The sequence below is a fragment of the Cylas formicarius genome, unplaced genomic scaffold, assembly GCF_029955315.1.
Source record: "Cylas formicarius isolate icCylForm1 unplaced genomic scaffold, icCylForm1.1 PGA_scaffold_9__14_contigs__length_23061073, whole genome shotgun sequence".
NCBI classification, from domain to species: domain Eukaryota; kingdom Metazoa; phylum Arthropoda; class Insecta; order Coleoptera; family Brentidae; genus Cylas; species Cylas formicarius.
Window position 1 is genome coordinate 3,021,017 of NW_026844365.1, and position 18,905 is coordinate 3,039,921.

Sequence of the window (18,905 nt, forward strand, 5' to 3'; positions counted from 1 at the left end):
ATACATAAATCATTATTTCGACATATGGCAGTAAATCCTGGACTCTAAATCAAATAGAAATAAATAAATTGTTGCTATGGAATCCTAAAATACTACCAAGTAGTCTGTGTAGAGACATAAACACTAATGAATAGAGACGCAGACACAATGAAGAAATGGAGGGATTGTATGGAAGGGAAAATATTGTAAAGGCTAACCGCCTAAGATGGGCAATATGGCAGACTTCAAGAGTAAGAATTCATCTGGCAAATCCTTTTATGGAAAATAGAAACCAGACAAGATTTGGTAAGCTTAATTTTTCAGTTTATAATCATAAATGGTAGGAGATTCACGGTAGGAGAACCACGTCTACTTATACCAATTTCCAACACAATAACAAATAATGAAAGAGAGTATAATCGTAGGAATACATCTATTTTGGGAAAGGTCAGACAGTAGGACGTTCTTGTAAAAAGTGGAAGGATGCAATTGCTGAAGACCTTTGAAAATGAGAAATAGGCAATGGGAGATCAGCGCATTGGATCGTCAATATTGGAAGATTTGTAGTGCTAGAGAAGAAGAAGAAGCAACCAATCTTTAATAGCTCTAAATACTGCTAAATACCCTTGGCTTCCAGGCCAGCAGACTCATTGCATTGTATTGTATTGCATCGAGTATTATCAAGGTGCCATTTGCTACTACTCACTGAAAGACTCCATTCCACTTATGACTGAATGGCTCGTGTCCGGATTGCATCTGTTATGTTCTACTTAAAGCCCCAGTTCATACTACATTCCTAGTAGCGACCAAAAGGACATCCCAACCTCCCTTAGGCCCACCATTCACTTACACTTCATCGGCCGACAAAATATAGCCATACAGCAAGATTTAGTGGGTCTTTCAACGTTTTCCTCCACCTTCACTACTGCAATTCGAAGTCAAATGGCCAGAGCTCAAATACATAGGATCTGCGAGTTAAGCGCAAAGGTTCAACTTGTGGAACGCGCCCCGTATATTCGCGGCCTGCCAGGCTACTATTTTTAAGATTACGGCATAATTTTGTTGCGGCGACTCGGTCGGATTTATTTAATGTGTACACGCCATAAACATTAAACGCGAGGAGTCGTAAACACGCGCCGCCAGAAATATATTCGGCGGCCACGCACAAAATCCCAACGGAAATTATGTCGGTGTGACTTTGTAGACGCTCGGTTTAGGCACACAAATTTGCCTTGCCCACAGAGGTATCCTCAACTCGATTGATTCACTGCGTTGATCACTGGCGACCTTGAAACCCTTAAGCAGGATCAATGGACGTCACTTGATCAGACATTAGACTACTCTAGAAAAGCCTCGTGAATTGACCATCCAGTATTCTGCCAGCGTATAAATTATCATTTTCATGATAGTGGTTTCTTTAAATCGATAGCTCAAAAGCTGTGGCATGTGTTTTCCATTGTAACTTAGCTCTGGCTCATGTGACAGTAGCAACATAGACAGCTTGCTGAATCAGTCGTTCTCTGTCTACGATCTTATCGAGTTCAACGAACTGAGCTTCCAATAGAACTTTCTGATGTTTCGCCAATCATCCTGATGGTTTCTTCAGAGCTTAACTAAAACTGGTTTGCATTCTTCTTCTTTTTCGCTCCATTAAAGACAAAATTGCAGCAGTTGCCGAATACCGAATACCAATATGACAGTCATCCGAGGCAATGTTCTTCTATACACTCTGATCACTTTAGCCGTGAAGTGTGCGCGTGGTACCGAGTCGAATACCCAATTTCCATTACGCTCGTGATTCCCGAACAAATGGCGGGGCAATTATTAATGACAAATAGCCGACAAGCACTGACCAATTAAAAGAAATTACAGAAATTAAACATATAGGTAAAATAAGGATAACGGACACTGGGCCAAACTTAACAGTTTCGTTACTAACGAGGCTTTGAGTAAAATCGCTAAGCTCTGTGGCTATTTGAAGATAAATTTAAACCTAGCCGATACTGTTTTTTATCTAGAAGGCCAAATCTATCGATCGATAGTGACAGCGTCTCGTCTGAAAATGAAAATGAATCAAAAATTTGATGTTTTAATGTTTTAATTCGCCCTGTATATAGTGAAAAAACAACGTGTTCTCAAATACACGCGATATTGTTGCTGGTGGGCGGAGCGACAGGTCACGCCCCACGGGCGCGACCCGAAGGCTCCTCCCCCTAGGTCACGCCCGCGGGCGATGATTTCGTCGCGTCGCCCGGTATAAAACGTCGTAGCGACTCGTCGGGATCGCTCTACGAGCTTCTAAATCTGAATATCCATTTGATTAAGAGGATTTGGACGGCGGCCAGGAGTGCCCCGCTTATTTGTTTAACTTTCGCTAAGAATAAGGCGGCGCTGTCCGCGTTACAATTTCCCCAATTCGCGAGGAATCTCCTCCCGACCCAAAATTTTTAATTTTCGGTCACTTGGACCGAGCGTAAACTTTTCCTATCTCGCTACAACCCAAAAGTGCACAATCGGATATGATCAACACTAAGAATAAGTTTCAGACTGTTCAAATGAGCATATAACATTAAATAGCCACTAAATTATATTTGAAAATCTTCTTTACACGCCACGAACATATTTACAAAAAAACGCCGTGGCTTCATATTAGTAATATGTAGAGATAATTTGAGCTGTCGCACTAAATATATTGATAGGAGTTGACTATGGTATAGCAACTTTCATGGTCTTCCTGGGAGTCTAAGATCGAAGCTAAGATCGACCTTCACCTTAGTGTCAACCGGATGAATTACATTTTATCAATTAAAATAAGTTTCTGTACTTGACATGATATGAGTGAAAAGTATTTACTATACATAATATGCAACACCACAGTAGCTTACCTTTTTTTGGTATACTCTGTTCATAGATATAAGAAAGTGACTAACTGATACGAATTAAGGAAAGACCCGGGCAAGCTGAAGAATGCAATATGGCCGTACTTTGCTTAAAATTTAATTATTTGGGGTTTTCTTAGGAAAGATGCTAAACAATAATTATTTTTATTACCTACTTAAATTACTTAATTTATTCACATAATATATCAGTATCACTATCGCTATCATCTTGCCCCGGATTTTTTAATTTAAATGTCTTACAACTAGCATCTATGCCAAATTTTTTGAGTCAACCTTATACTACATTATTTATAATTAAATTACTTTTATTTTAAGACTAATCACGATGGGTTGACAAAACGGTGCAATTACTAATATCAACTTACCTGTTTGACCACAGCTAGTTTCGTATCGTAGACACAACGGTGTAAGTTAAAAAATCTTTGAGGTTGCCATATCAGGTCATGTTCAGAAACTTATTCTATTTGACAAAACGTTATCTTTATCTTACATTAGACTCCCTCGTATTGGACACAAAAATGCATCTTCTAAAGACTAATACCAGCAAATCGATGATCATTTCGTTTAGTCCAGAAAAAGGAAGGTTAATACTTCTGGTAAATTAAATTAGGACGATAATTTAATAATACTTGGGCACCATCTCAATCACAGCACAAAAAAAATGCCATGTGATTGACGAGTCTGATAATAATGGAAGTACACAGAATTACCAATATTAGTCTGATCTTGATCTTCTGAATTCGTGAACCTAAATTCGCTGTTGTTATTATACTAAACATAGAATGAAACTATCTCAACGATCTTTTGCATACTGCATATCTCGAATTGTAAAAAAATTATATTATTTCTATAATTTACTTTGGTCCTGTAACAGCACCTGCACAAGGATGTGTTCTTGTTTATTTATTGAAACTTTTTTTTTCTTTTCTCGGTTTAATTATTATTATTATAACGACTTTGAGACACGCCGTATAAGCCGGAGGTTGATTGATGGGCGCTATGCGAGACCGCGAATCACAGGTGCGAGTGACGTCAGGACGATGCCGTCGTTTCTGGCGCCTCCGACGACGTCGTGGGAGTAACACGAGTAATTTTGGTTCGGTTATTGGGTTAATTAAATTTAACCGTCGGATAATTTCAAATTTTATCAATAAACGCAACTGGTCACAGTAATTACACATAATCTGAAAGCAAATAACGAATCCTTCTTTGCTCCTCCAGGCCGATTATTATTTCTTCAGGGTGGCCGACTTGCCGAACACCACCACCAAAGGCTTGTCCTTCAGGATGAACCCGTTGGTCTCCTTCACTGCCTTCTGGGCCATCTCGACCGTATCCAGGGTCACGAACGCCTGGCCCTTCATGCGGCCCTCCTGCATCAGCCTGATGTTAAACTCGCTGGGCCTCTCGTCGCCTCCCTCCTCCCGGTACCTGTTGTAGATGTACTCCAGGTCCTGGAGGACGACCGTCTTCGCGCAGTTTTTAATGTACAGCTTGTTGGTGGGCGGGCCGGGGGCGTAATTCTTAAAAATGGGCAGCGCCGCGAGGTCCGTGATCTGATTGGCAGCGAGCTCCTCCAACGAAATGCACGGTTTGTCGTCTTCGGGCGAGGACTGCTCGTCGAGTTCGGGTGCCACCCGACGCTCTTCGACAGCCGGCGCGAGCGACTCCGACGTCACTTTCAGCTCGATTTTTTTGGGCGGCGCCACAGTCGCCGTTTTCTCGAACACGTTTTCCACCCTCTCAGGGGGCGGTTTCGGCGCTTGCCGCACCGCCGCCGGCGCTTTGATAAACTTGGGTCGTTTCACGGGCTTTTTCTCTGGTCCGGGTCGTTTTTCGGGTATAATTTCTTTGGGTTTTCGGGACTCGTCGTCGCTCTCCAGCTCAGATTCCGACGACGACGCTTTCCGCTTTTCGATGGGTTTCTGCGAGACCACCGGATGGTGCTGCTGCAAGGGCGTGATCGTGCGTATCGGCGGTTCCGGGACAGCGAACGGAGGCGGCAGATTCATCTTGTTCATCAGATGCAGCACCTGGACGTAGAACCGAGGCACCGTCGCCAAAGCGTGGGCAATGTTATTGATCGTGGCGCGATTCGCTTTCGGGTAGTTATACTTGAGGTGCGACGGCGGCGGCTGGTGGAACCCGGCCGAGTCGTTGAAAGCGTTGATCTTGTTCAAAAACGTCTTGAAAAACCTTTGGCCGCTAACGTCCGCCTCCTCGACCTTCTTCAGCGCCGGTTTGCCGTGGAGGATGCCGTTTTCGGCGTACTCCACGCACAGGCGCGAGTTCAACACCGAAATCTGATGGAGACGGTGCATCACGCTCCTCGCCATCTCGGGCGATTCGAATTTCGCGTACACGACCGCTTTTTCTTTCGCTTTCGACGTCAACACCTTCACTTTGACGGCGCCGAAGTGCCGTGCGAAATCCTCCTTCTGGTGCTCCGACAACTCCTTTGGAAGGTTTTTGATGCGTAGCGTGTCGGTGATTGCCATCGTGACGAAAAACCCGAATACGGTTTTAAAAATAAACAATTCGCCGATTCGAGGTTAGACGGTGGCGCCTCTTCTTTCGTTATCGTGGTCTTAGCACTTACCACCTGGCCAGAAGTTATTACGTCTTTGGACGAAAAGATGAATCGTCGCACGCTAAGCTAACCTCACTTTCCGCGTCAGTTTCGAGGACGCCTACCGCCCCCGCTTATCGCTCCGACCTGGGCATGTTCGCGTTGCATTCCATCCGTCTACTAAAAATAATTCCGCGACATTGCGTGCGGCGATAACCCTCACAAGGTGACCGATGTTCTCAAATGGTGGGCTGGAGCAAAACAAACGAGAACCTAAGCCAGTTCGACTTTGCGCTGGCCGGGGGCGGTTCCGGGCTCATCACCCGAGCTCTGTGTCAGCCCCTGGACGTGCTCAAAATCCGATTCCAACTGCAAGTGGAACCGATAGCCCACGGATCGGTGTCCAAGTATAGATCATTGTATCAGGCCGTGCGTTTGATACTCCACGAGGAAGGTGTTAAGGCGTTTTGGAAGGGCCACGTGCCCGCCCAGTGGCTTTCCATCAGTTACGGCGTCGCCCAGTTCTGGGCGTTCGAAGTTCTGAGCCGCAACGCCCATCATTTGGGTTTGTCCGGCAAATGGTCGCCCTTGTTGAATTTCGCTTGCGGATCAGTTGGAGGTGAGCTTTAAGGCAATTGATAGGCGCCGCGACGCGCGCTTTTTGTTTAGGGGGCGTCGCTACCGTAGTGTCGTTCCCGTTCGACGTGGTACGCACCAGGCTGGTAGCGCAGAGCGATCACAAAAAAGTGTACCATGGCACTCTGGCGGCGACTCGCGAAATCTGCTTACGCGAAGGGCCCTTGGTACTCTACCGTGGCCTGTGGCCGACCGTGCTCCAAATAGGGCCACACGCGGGCGCCCAGTTCATGTGCTACAAGCTTTTTGATGACTTGTACAAGTACATCATCGGCACCAGCCGTACCACGCTGTCCAGCAGCTTGGTGGCGGGCAGCATGGCAGGACTCTGCGCCAAAACCATCATCTACCCCTTCGATCTGGTCAAGAAGCGGCTCCAGGTCCAGGGGTTCCAAGCGGCCAGGGCGCACTTCGGAAAGCATTTCACCTGCCACGGACTGGTGGATTGTTTTAGGAAAATTTACAAGGTGGAAGGGCTGATGGGGTACTTCAAGGGACTATCGCCCAGCTTGCTGAAGGCCATGTGCTCGACGGCGCTGCACTTTAGCAGTTACGAAATGATCTGCAACCTATTAGCGTACAAGAGTCGATGACGCAAGTTGTCCGGTTAGTTTTAAGGTTACCTGGGGAAAATGTCTAGTCGGATTTATTTATTTGGCCTCGCCTTTATCGAATCTAGTCAATTTCGTTTATTCCATTGTTATACTAAATAAGTAAATAGAAATGTTAAAAACACGGGGGGTTTCATTCACCGACAAACAAGGGGCCCTGCAATAGGCAAAGAAAAAAAATGTTTTCCTTAAATTGCATCACGATACATGGTCATATTTTCCAAAACCTGTAATAAAACGAACACAAGCATTCTGCAACCTTTACACTCGTTATCAATAAAAAAAAACACAGTAGTACATCACAGTAGTTAAGTTGAGAGAATAAGTGACTCACATAATTGTTTCCTTAGTCTAAAATTTAAAATATGCCTGTTACTATATAACATTTTTAGTGAGAAATATGCCTTTTGAAAGATAGTTTTTAAATATTCACGGAATCTTAGATCACAATCTATGATCACCCCCAAATTTTTTGCTGAATCGACAGCGGAAAGTTTAATATTATCTAACATTATATTAATATTTTGTTAAAGTAGCTTAAATTTATTTTTATTTCCAAATATCATTAAATGCGATTTTGATGGGTTTAGCTTTAAATTATGGGCACCAGAGTGTTCACTAATCCTGAAAAGATCTTGATTTATAAATACCTCTGCATCCATGCTACTATTAAAATCCAACCAGTAATACAATTGAGTATCGTAGGCAGATGCATGAACTTTGCAAAAATTTAAAGATATTAAAATGTCAGAAGTGTAAATAAAGGAAAATACCGGCCCTAAAATGGAACCTTGCGGCACCCCAGAGAAAATTTCAATTTCTTTCGAATATCTGCTGTCACAGTACATTTTCTGATGTCGATTTGAAAAATACGATTTACTCGGCGCGCGCGAATTAGAGGAAAAGCCATAGAAATTCAGCTTGGAAATCAATAGGTCATGGTTCACCGCATCGAATGCCTTCAAAAAATCCAAAAGTATTAAGCCACTCATTAGTTTTTTGGCAGTGGCTCGGACAATATCATCAATGACACTTATAAGAGCATTCGCAGCACTTGACTTTCGTTTAAAACCGCACTGACTTTCTGGTACTATTCTATTATCCATTATATAGGTGTACATTTGATTATAAAGAACTTTTTCGTATATTTCCGGGGCATTATTTTTAGCTAATGGTTTTCCAAGTGACATTTTTCAGCTTTTTAGAACATAGTTTACCTCTATGTGAGAATTAATAATGACATAATTGTCATGTAAAAATATATAATTTCGTGAAAATCTAAACTTTTAGTTCTTATTGTTTAGAGTTTAGAGTTATTAAAATTGCACAGTAAATCTAGACATATCCCCTTTTCTCTTCTCATTGTAGACAATTTAAAATTCCTTAGATTTTTATATAAGAGCCAATCGTTATTATTCCTAGTTCTTTTAAATCTTTATATAAGCACAAATATTTTAACATTTTCCGTCAACCAAGGAGCGTTTGGTTTACTTATACGTGATTCTTCAATTGGAGCATGTGCATCAAATAATGTTAACAGTAAATTATTAAGTATAGTACTTTTCTCATCAATATTGTTTTCATAGATGATATTGTCCCACGGTAAGTTGCACATTTCTAGGAGAATCGGCAACAATTCAAAAGTTTGACAGCGCAGTAAGGTGCATGAACTCTATTGACACTTTTTATCTATGGGCCTTGCGTTTAAAAAAGAAGAAGCGACGGGGAGCGTGACCAGGGGCCCTGCGTTCGGAAAAGAAGAAGAAACCAAGAGCGTGACAGATGGCGCCAGCGCGACAAAACGTCACGGACGCGTCATCAAAAAATAATCGGTGGCAAGCGCCAGGGCTAGTGTTTTGACAATAGCGAGTTTTCTGAGTCCGGAACGTGCGAAATCGAGGCGTCGCGATGGAAATCGTCACCGAAATCACCCAGAGCCAGTTCGCTGTGTACGTGCCGATCGCGTTGGCGATCGTGGGGCTCATCGCCGTGTTCGCCTTCGGTTTCGGTACGGCACAGCAGCCCAAGTTCAAGCTGACGTCGCTGGACGACCGGAAAACGGCCGCGAAAAAAAGGAAAACCAAAGACAAGGTAAGCGCGACCGATTTTCGAGACATCGCCGGTAAATCCCGCGGCGTCCCGGGCGTCTTTTGTGTAAACATATGTTTACCATGTTGAGGCTGTTTTTAGGCAATTAGTCGGCAATCGTGGTGCGGTCAAGTCGCGATCCGTGCTATCGAAAAGCTAACCTAGCTTTGTTTTCGGTTCAGAAAGCGCCAGTGAACGGTCACATAGCGTCGGAAAAATCCCCTTCGAAGGATAAGAAGTCGCCTGTCAAGGAAGCGAGTGAAACGAGAAAGGAGAAGAAGTCGGACGCCTCGGCTAAGAAGCCGGAAGAAAAGCGGAAAACCAACGAGCCCCAGGAACAGGCGAAGAAGAGACCGGCCAAAAAGCAAGTCGCCGCTCAGAAACCAGACGATTTTGACGAGGGAGATTGGGAAAAGGTGCTGACGAAAGCGGACAGAAAGAAGAAGAGCGACCAGTCGCCCAGCAAAAAGGAGAAGAAGGTGAAAAAATCGGAAAAGAACGACGCCGAGCCAGAAAAGACGGAAAAAGAGGAGACCCCGGTTGAGGAAAAGATCGAAAGCAAACCGGAACCGGTAAAGGAGAACGCGGAGGAGAAAATCGAAGAGAGCGAGGCGGTCGCGCCCGTCGTCGAAGAAAAGAAGGAGAAAAAGAAGGAGAAGAAGCCCAAAAGGGAGGTGAAGGATGCGGAGGGGCCGGCCATAAGCGAGGTGAACGTCGTCGCCGAAGAGAAATCGGTCGAGGTCCCAGCGGCGCCGGTTTTCGACGAATTGGGAGGTGAGTTTGGGGCTTCTGCTGCATGTGGGGTTTGACAGTCGTTTTTTCGTAGATACCTGGACAGAAACCAAGCAACCCAAGAAAGGAAAGAAAAAGACTAGAAGGGATAATTAAGGGGCCAGGATCCTTGGTGGAAGTGTAGAGCCGAACTCGCGGGGGGCCCCCCGCGCAGAAGGAAGCCATCGGGCCATAGGAATGACATGTGATGGTGATTAGTTGCTGTAAGGGACACGGGGGTGTATAAAGACTTGCGTGTTTGTCGTGATTGGGGTGCATTTTGCATGTTTTTTTTTTTAACTTGGGGTAAGCATTGTAAATAATTCGCATTATTATTGTACATTCCATCTGTAAGGATAAGGATATGTTCCGCTTTTGGAGGTTACTTATTTAAGGTAAAAAAAAATAAAGGGTGTGCCAAAAAAAAGTCCGTCGGTCACGTTTCCGCTTCAAATTTTGCGAAAAAGGACAATAAGGACAAACTGTAGGGTGAAAATCAAACTATGTTATACGAAACTTATCCATTGAACGTGCATGGCCTTAAGTGCATCATCGCGTATGTATATTTTGTAACGATATATATATTATATTTTTTCGACGAATCTAACGCGAATGCAATCGCAGTTTCGAGATCATTGTATTGTGTGTCTTCCAACTGGTCTTAAACGTTTTTTTTTTTTAAACGTTGCTACTTTGTAGTTTTTTTAACTTTCCACGTTTTTGTTATTATTTCGCGTTTACTGTATTTTATTTGGAATTTTATCGCGTTTGAAATTGATATTTAAACGTCGCTCGCGCGGCCCTTAGTTTCTAAGCGTTTTCGATTTTGTAGTTTGTAATCGGTGATTTTGGTAGTTCTTAAAAAGTTGTGATACTCGGCGACACATTAAGACGGACGCTTCCACGGCCGGGTGGATTGTTTTGTATTTTTTTCAGGGGACCATGTTGATAATATATATATTTCGAAAGCAAAATGGCCGCTTCTAATTTACAGATAAAATCCTACCTTAGGGATCAGCTGAGCGGTCATCACACATCATCCACGATATGAAGTCCGTAGTCATTTACACGCTATATCTCACTTTACTCACGCGCACGCAATTTTTGCACTTAATTTTGGCGAAACCTTGTGAAAATTACCGACCCTAACCACGGAACAAAAAGTTTTGGTAAGGTTCCGCCCATGCATAATAAAGGAACTTTCAAAGCCGCCGTGAAAAAAGCCCCGTTCCACATGTTTTCGACCAATAGGACCAGAGATTTCAAAGGAACCAATAACAGCCCGCGACGTTCGACAATCAACACGGCCGCCGAGAGTTTAACAATTCGTTCCGATATGACGCTTCTTCACCCGTGTGTCTTCGAAAAGTGCAACGATCCCGTTAAATTAGTCAGAAAACGGGCGCAAAGTGCAGGTTATTACGTGAACCTTAGGGGGCATGCGCGGAAATGTCATGGCAGTCTAAGACGCGTCAGTTTGCATGCTATTTATTTGATATTTTACATAAAGCCACAAAAAGTAGGAAATTGAATTTTTAAATGGATTTTCTTCAAGTAAAAGCCACCCCAGTTCAATTTTTACAAAAAACTATTTATTATTAAACAAAACACTACTACTACATATATGTTGAAATTACATTGGTGGTAAATATAAAACAAATTCAAAATATCTGCGTTTGCATAATTATGTGCCATCTCGCTTTCTCAAACAAATGCAACTTTTAACTATGAGAAATCCGAATACATCTAGACATGTCAGTTATTTTTTTACAGGAAACGTCACCATGGCCGGTCAGAGCCTACTACCCAGATGGAAAGTGGTTACTTTAGTTCGCTTCTATTGCAATATTTTGTTTTTTTGCTGGTAACTCGAAAACCGGTGAAAATAGATATACCATAGTTTAAATTAAAATTCCCACGTAACATATATTTTCCAATCTTGCCAACCAAAAATTCAAGTGTACCGGTTGCGAAAATAATTATCATTTTATATCGGGTATTTTGTAGCCAAATTTTTAAAAAAACTATTTTTTACCTCTGAAAATGTTCAAGATCGGTATGGCACATGTTACATAAAAAGTTCCAGAATGTTTCGCAGAATCTAAACATGTAATGATATACAGGTGAAAGTTGATATACGTTACGAGTCTATCTGGCAGCACCGCATGGCTAAAAATATTTTACGTAGGTAGCTCACAAGACATACGTTCGCCAAAATTATCGATCGCACGTGGTCGTTTGTGACGTAAGCGAAGTCCTCTAACAGTTTTTGTGTATTCTGTCAATGCATTTGAAGGCGTATTAAACCGTTGTATTTTGTGTTCTTTGAACAATTAAAATAATTTAGATTAGTGAGTATTGTATTTCTGTAAAACAAACTTGGACAAAACAGTGTTTTTAAGCTTTAACATATACTTTAAAATTGTATGTGCTTGAGTGGCGAGAACTGAGAAAAACAGTATTTTTAACCTTAAACAAAAACTAAGTTTTGTGTTCGTGCTGCTTATTAGCAGTTAGTTAGGAGGTAAGCTCAAAATATTACACGTAATAATATAGGTGAAGATAAGAAATACATTTCTTTTACCTTTTTCAGTGGGATAAGTTACATCAAAAAATAGGTAGGTATGCATGGAACGAGATGTGCGATGTATGGGTGGAATAGCAACTATTTTGATGAAAAAGCAAGTTCTCGAAAATGTAGTTTTCATCGCTTTCCCAAAGGGAAAGATCTAGTATCCCGAACTATTCGGAACTAGTGGATAGTTCGATGTAGAAGAGAGGACAAACTTATTCCAGATAAAAGCTATGTCTGTTCAGTTCATTTTACTGAAAATGATTACGAAGGAGACTTACAAAATGAGTTATTAGGTATTTTTTTGTCTTGAGTAACACATTAAATTCACCACAAAATTTAAATTTTACGTTTACCTTTAAAAAAGATTTAAAAAAACTGCTGTTCCCACCCTATTATTATACCAGAAGCTACCAACAGAAGCAGGATTATCTAGATCAAAGAGACTCCATTCCAAAAATGCCAAAAAAGAAGCTCAGCAGGTATTGTCTGAGCTTTTAGCAACAACATCGAATGCCACAAGTGAAATTCCATGCCAGAACCCATCTCCGAACCCCAAATAATAAATTATAATGCTAAGTATATGGATTTGTTGGATGGTTTTAATAATTTAACCAAAAAATATTCTGCAAGTTATCACAGTAGACAGTTGACTAAAACCCCTTCCTCATGTGACACAAAAGCAATACTCCAAAACTACATGTATAATGACGACATTTATTTTCACGAATATTATACCAAAAAGTAATTAATTCAGGTTCTTCAAAGCTTGGACCTACAAAAGGAATACGTTTGCACCAACTAAAATCTGCCATTCTTCGTAACAATGTTTTTCCCCGTGTTAACTCCAATGTCCTCAAACTTATAGAAACCGAAGTTTTTAACATCCCTCCACAAAGTTGGGCAAATTCTGTTAAACATATAGAAAAAGCAGAACAATCGTATAACCATATTGCAAATAATATAGAACAAATAATAATTAGAACAGGCGATGATAGCGATAGTGATACTGATTTAAGTAGGTGATAAAAATAATTTGTAATTTTATTTTAGATTTAAACATAAATACATACATAAATAAATGTTGTTTAGTATCTTTCCTAATAAAACCCTAAATAATTAAATTCTAAGCAAAGTACGGACCTGTTCGGCCATATTTCATTCTTACAGCTTGCCCAGGTCTTTCCTTAATTCGTATGAGTTAGTCACTTTCTTATATCAATGAACAGACTTTAGCTCATATTCCCTTAAATAAGTAACCAACATTTAAGGTTTTTACTGTACATTTATTTATATTATACTTATATTTATTTTTCTCCATACATTGGGCTCATTTTTTTTATCAAATATAATTCAGTCGTAGGGTGTGTTTGTCAACCCATTTTAATTTAATTGGCCCCCGTGGATCGGGGGCTAATAATTACGTCACGTAAGCGCCTTGACCCGGATCCCGGCTTCTGGTTCCGCGAACCGCAAGATCCTCATTTGGGCGTCGTAAAAGGGTGAACAACCCGCATTGTGTATGCTTTCGCGTATCTTGGCAACCGTTTCGATCAAATAAGCGCTGTGGATTTGCGGTCTCTCAGTCAGTCCACCGCGCTCACCCGACGCGGGTCCCGGTGACTGGTTTTCCTCGTCGGGCGAATTTCCCTTCTTGCGTCGCGGTAACCTGCGGGTAAGTATCGTCCATGGCGACGTTACACCTTCCGGTTAAATAATGACAATATTTATATTTACGGGCGACAAACCGATCAATCGTTTAGAATTACGGTCTCCGTCTTTGTATTCCAGCGTGACGTAGCGTTATCGCATAGACCGATAAATCATTCAACACATCGTTCCAGAGAAAAAGTGAGAGAAAACTCCCGCCCGTCGAAAATAATCTGAAACATAATCCAAAACCAATTTCTCAACCTTTTTCGCGTTCCACCTCTGAGACCACCTCAAGGAAAAGCATATTCCTTCAAGTTTCTTGCAAAAAAACTCACCTTAACCAAAATAGGAGAATTACTTTTAAACGTCACTACCAAACTCCCAGCATCATTTTGAACTTCTTTGGAAGTGCCCTTAAAACGATATAGAGCTTTTTTTTGTTGCATCCACAAATACATTTATTTTTTAATTTACTAAACTTTCGTGTATAACTTTAACTGTAAAATCGTATTCCACATATAGAAAGCAATGCTTTGATGTGCACGGCTTCGATTTCGATTTCTTCCGGTGTTCCCCACGGCAGCCATCTCGGGCCTCTATTTTTCAATATACACATAAAAAAAATGAAAATCTCTCCTTTTAACTGCGAAACGCCCCTTTGTTATGGTAATTTTAAAAGCCACTTTAGGATTCACTACTCAGCCGAGAGTCCGATCTTGACAGATTTGTAACTGTCAAAGTGAAAACTTATTCTCAATCTTGGAAAATGTCAAACTGTAGAAACACTACTATAACTTTTGATCCTTAAAAAGCTGTATAATTCGTTACTTTAAAGCAAACCTAGCTTTGGTCCTTCTGTTTTTAACTCGCAATAGCAAAAATACGAGGTGTGTTCGAAAAGTGAAGTGACTTTTGTAATTGGGTCGCAAAATCAAGCGACAAAAAATCACTTTCACTTGAATAACATCAATTGGCGAATTGACGTCTTAAAATGTCGTTTAACAGTTCTACCAACTCATTGAATTTGAAGGTTATGTGTGACGAGTCTCGTTGTTTTGGAACAGTATTTATTTATAATAATTTATAGTGAATTGAAATGGTTAAGCCCCAGCTTGAACTAGTCCGTCTTAGTTAATGAAATGTTTAAAAGACCAGCTTTTTGGGAAAATACAAGTATGGAATGGAAGAAGAACAATTCCTCTTCTCCGGTGGCAACAACTTAACATCATAGAAAAAGAGTTTCTCTACTTGGAAAAACTCTAAACACGAAATTCACACCACAGAAAACCAACTGTATTACATAAACGTTCACAAATAAAAGGCTCGAAGCTATACATACACCGTTTGTCTAATTACGCATTCGAAATCTACATCTCAAGAGTTTTATTTAAGGCACGAACCTCGCAACATCTCATTAATTTTATAAATGGTCATCATTTAACGAACCCTTTTAGCAGTTGATGTTGATGATCACTTATGGAGCCCGTTTCCGAATTTAAAAAATAATAAGCTTGCATCGCGCACGATCCTTTGCTGATAATAATAATAGGAGCCACGTAACCATCATCACTTGTACCACCATCTGCGATTTCATTCTGCTTATAACAACAATAACCTTAAAAGTTTTGAATTTCATACAAGCCTCAACTTTAGTTTTCAAAAAATATACAAAGGCCGTCTTGCTATGATCATCCTTGAGAATCGTAAAATATTTTGTTTCTCTCAATCACTTGACTTTCATAAGGCTATACAAGTCAATGTGTCTCTTGAACCCTTGTTTAGCTCTAAATCTCCTATGCTTTTATTCATTAATTCGAGATCTTTGGATCCTTAGAAGTCCTAACCTCCGGTGCCAAGTTTTGCCTGAGATACCAATTGAACTGCTCAATAAAATTGTATAATTTTGTGTTTTCACATTCCTTATTGAAAATCTTACAACCACCAGGTTCTAATGCACTATATTTCTGGTCGAAGCATACTTAACATGAAGGTTATTTTTAAAATTTAGTTATTTCAATTAACCAATATTATAAGAATGTTAAATTCTCAAATTCGAGATATGTAAATGAAGCTTCGTGTATGTGTAACCCGTGCCAACGATCCATTTTTCCGCAAAATGGCGCCATCGCCCGCATACGCGGTGACGTAACGACGTGTAGTAAAAGTGAAATCGGCCCTGATCACGCACCGACGCTTTGAAACAGGTGGAGGTCGCGATATGACCGCCTCCCGCGCCCTCTCTCTGGTCGAACGGAAGAAGCTCCAATGGGCCAAAGAACGGGGTATAAAGACCGACTCGTAGCCGTCGCGTAGCTTCACGGGTTTGTTTTAGAAGAGCTGGCACGTTTGGGAGCTCCTTGGGGACCCGCCGCGTCCAGACGTGGCAGCCTGCCCCCCCTCCACAAGAACCAGTTCAGCTCGTCGGGGGGCTGCGACGGGGGCGGCGAGACCTCCGGTTACGGCAGCGACAACAACCCCACGCCCGAAACGGGCAGAGGGTACGAGTCCTCGTCGAGTTGTCGCGACGACAGACCCAGGTGGGGCGACAAGGCCAAATTCTGGAGGGCGCCGGACGATCACAAGGCCAGCGAGCCGCCCAATTGGGTCAAGAGGGGTCTCCAAGACGGCGCCATAGTGGTCGCGAATTCTTCGCCCTCCGTTTCGCCGGAACAGAGGTACGAAGAATGCGACAGGCCCGGCACGAGCTCGACCTTCAGCAACCACAGGTATGCGGGTAAAGTTGTAAGAGGAGGCGACGCGGCGAGGGCTTTTCAGGACGTACATCAGGGGTCAGAACATCCCGTTGGACGCGCTCGAGCTGGCGGAACGCGAACGACGCAGGCAGATGGCGCTCGCGCACCAGGAGGCCATCAGGCAGCAGCTGGAGGAGCGCGAAAGGAGACGACGGGAGGAGAGGGAGAGGCGTGAAAAGGAGGAACGCGAGGAGGAGATGAGGATCGAGAGGGAGCGCGAAAACGACCGCCTGCGCAAGCTGGAGGAGGAGAGAGCGCTGCAGGAGAAACTGCAGAGGGAGAGGAAGAGGAAGGAGGCATTGAGCGAGGCCGTCGAGGTGGCCGAGAAGGAGGCGAAGCTAGAAAAGATGAGGCTGAGGTTGCGAAAGATCGAGGACGCAGAGGAGGTGGGGAAAGCGACCGTCGCCGACGTCAAAGAGGAGGACGCGGCGAAACCTGCCAGCCCCGCGGATGAGATCATTAACAACCTCCAAGAGACATCGGATAACGCGTTGGCCAAAAGTTCGCCCCGTCGGAACAGTACGCCCGTGATCTCTACCCCCAGGGTCGACAATAATTTTGCTTTCGTCATGCATCCGTCGCTGGAAAACTTACAGTACGCCCTGCTGATTCCCGCCACCCCCCAGCTACCCATAGCCATCCCCATGAGTATTCCTACGACTGCCAGAACGATAGATACCAGGGTGCTCACCCCCACTAGGTTCAGGACAAAGTGCGACAGCAGTACCCAAACCGACCTCAGCATATCTTCCGCGAGGTCCTCGTCGGAAACGAACGACTGCTGCCGCGAGAAATACCTGCGCGAAAAGTTGACCAACCTCGAGCTCAGCTACGAGAGATCGAGGAAAGGGAGGAGGAGCCGGAGCGAAAGCACAGAGGAGAGGCCCAAGTGGGGGGTGAACCGACCTCCGACGAGGTACCTGAAACAGAGCGAGAAGGACCCGCTCTATCAGCGACGCAAGCTGAGGCAGAAACAGCGTCGGGAGAGCGAGAAGAACTCGAGCGACGAAAGTCAGACGGGAACCCCCAAGTCGTACCGGAAAAAGATCCACGGGAGGGCCAAGTGGAGGACGCGGGAGGAGATGTTCACGAGGAACGTGGAAATGTACCAGCTGGAGGCCGACGGCGATCGGATTTACTACAAGTGTTGCTGCAGGTGCAAGTGTCGGAGGCGCGACTGCGCCGACGTGTTAAAAATCGCGGAGGGTTCCCCCCGCGGGGGTTGCGATGTAGATGCAGACAATAAAGTCGATATCCTGAGCAAGTTGTCTTCTTTGCGTTCCGGCCTCCTGTTGGAGCGGGAGCGGTGGGAGAACTCCCCCAGGTCCCCCGCCGCGACCCACCGAGACTGACGTCGGCGCGTTTCCTCAGAATGGCCAAGCTGGACGACTTCCTCGGCAAAAAGAAGGAGGCCGCCCCCATCCTCGACCTCTCGAAGACGGTGGTCGGTAGCAGCGAGGAGTTCAGACGGCTGCTCGAAAAAGTGCCGGACTTCAAGATAAAACCGGAAAAACCCTCGACGGAGGCGGTCAAACTGCGAGACAAGGGCTGGAGGTTCAAGTCGGGCAAGAAGGACCTGAAGCGTAGCAGGGAGGCGTACGCGTTCGCGAACCCCCTCCCCGTCGAGATGCAGGGTTTGAGACTGGACGACCTCTCCGCGGTGACCATCGACTGGAAGATGCTGACCACGGAAAGGCCCAAGACCAAGACGGAGGAAAACTACTTCTCCAGGTAAGTCTCGGGCGTGGTACGACAAGGTGACGTTGAGGACTGGCGGTTTAGGTTGGTAGAACTGGGCAAGTCGCAGCGCAGGACGAGGGCTCAGGAGAAGCGACAACTTCAAATGGACCCACAGGTGCGCAGGATCAAAAATAAATCAGGGGTGCTCGAGATGAGGGTCGTGTCTTGCGCAGAATGCGGCGAAGACTTTTGCAACGGTAAGATGGCGCTTGTAACCGTCAACCTTTGGAGGTAAAACTCGTGGTTTCCAGGTAAAGTGTGCTGCAAGTTCGGGTACGATTCTTTCGCGAGGACGCCCGAGACGCCGACGACCGCGCAAAAGGCGAAGTCGCCGACCGGTGCGGATAAAGTCAAGCGCAAGATCAAGAGGAAGTCGAGGTCGAAGAGCGGGAAGAAGGGCGGGGCGAGGTCCAAGTCGCCGAGGAAGCGCAGCCCTTCTAAAAAGGGAAAATGAACGGTTTCGCAGTTGATTCCAGGAAATAAAAACGAACCACGAGCTGTAGTCTTTTTTCCCGCGGTTCGCTACATTTTTCAACAACCGGCAACGTCGCTTTGACGAATTCAGTGTTCGGTAAGCACAAGGATACGTGTTGGCATATTTTTCAAACTTTTTAACATTTTCTTAAGATTTTC

The 18,905-nt window shown here is 43.8% G+C and overlaps 5 protein-coding genes across 7 annotated transcripts; 4 read left to right on the plus strand and 1 right to left on the minus strand.

Moving 5' to 3' along the window:
* Window positions 1–3,845: 3,845 nt before the first annotated feature.
* Window positions 3,846–5,523, minus strand: LOC132707335 (RNA-binding region-containing protein 3). The gene has a single exon (XM_060679145.1). The coding sequence runs from the start codon at window positions 5,375–5,377 to the stop codon at window positions 4,109–4,111; it is 1,269 nt and encodes a 422-aa protein (XP_060535128.1). The 5' UTR covers window positions 5,378–5,523; the 3' UTR covers window positions 3,846–4,108.
* A 30-nt stretch (window positions 5,524–5,553) lies between these two features.
* On the plus strand, window positions 5,554–6,991 carry LOC132707337 (mitochondrial thiamine pyrophosphate carrier). Its single transcript, XM_060679149.1, has 2 exons — window positions 5,554–6,067; window positions 6,118–6,991. Exons 1-2 carry the CDS (start codon window positions 5,692–5,694, stop codon window positions 6,675–6,677), a joined length of 936 nt encoding a protein of 311 aa, XP_060535132.1. The 5' UTR covers window positions 5,554–5,691; the 3' UTR covers window positions 6,678–6,991.
* A 1,494-nt stretch (window positions 6,992–8,485) lies between these two features.
* On the plus strand, window positions 8,486–10,541 carry LOC132707338 (uncharacterized protein DDB_G0286299-like). The gene is made up of 3 exons (XM_060679151.1): window positions 8,486–8,786; window positions 8,966–9,557; window positions 9,610–10,541. Exons 1-3 carry the CDS (start codon window positions 8,604–8,606, stop codon window positions 9,669–9,671), a joined length of 837 nt encoding a protein of 278 aa, XP_060535134.1. The 5' UTR covers window positions 8,486–8,603; the 3' UTR covers window positions 9,672–10,541.
* A 3,161-nt stretch (window positions 10,542–13,702) lies between these two features.
* LOC132707333 (coiled-coil domain-containing protein 66-like) lies at window positions 13,703–17,884 on the plus strand. 3 transcript variants are annotated; one of them, XM_060679141.1, is made up of 4 exons: window positions 13,703–13,801; window positions 15,984–16,061; window positions 16,112–16,505; window positions 16,555–17,884. In XM_060679141.1, the coding sequence occupies exons 2-4, from the start codon at window positions 15,998–16,000 to the stop codon at window positions 17,882–17,884; spliced, it is 1,788 nt and encodes a 595-aa protein (XP_060535124.1). In that variant the 5' UTR covers window positions 13,703–13,801; window positions 15,984–15,997. The 3 variants fall into 3 exon arrangements, with proteins under 3 accessions (XP_060535124.1, XP_060535125.1, XP_060535123.1); XM_060679142.1 differs by having other exon boundaries at window positions 16,115–16,505; XM_060679140.1 differs by lacking the exon at window positions 13,703–13,801 and having other exon boundaries at window positions 13,808–16,061.
* A 20-nt stretch (window positions 17,885–17,904) lies between these two features.
* LOC132707339 (uncharacterized) lies at window positions 17,905–18,853 on the plus strand. The gene is made up of 3 exons (XM_060679152.1): window positions 17,905–18,263; window positions 18,315–18,469; window positions 18,524–18,853. Exons 1-3 carry the CDS (start codon window positions 17,905–17,907, stop codon window positions 18,724–18,726), a joined length of 717 nt encoding a protein of 238 aa, XP_060535135.1. The 3' UTR covers window positions 18,727–18,853.
* Window positions 18,854–18,905: the final 52 nt, after the last annotated feature.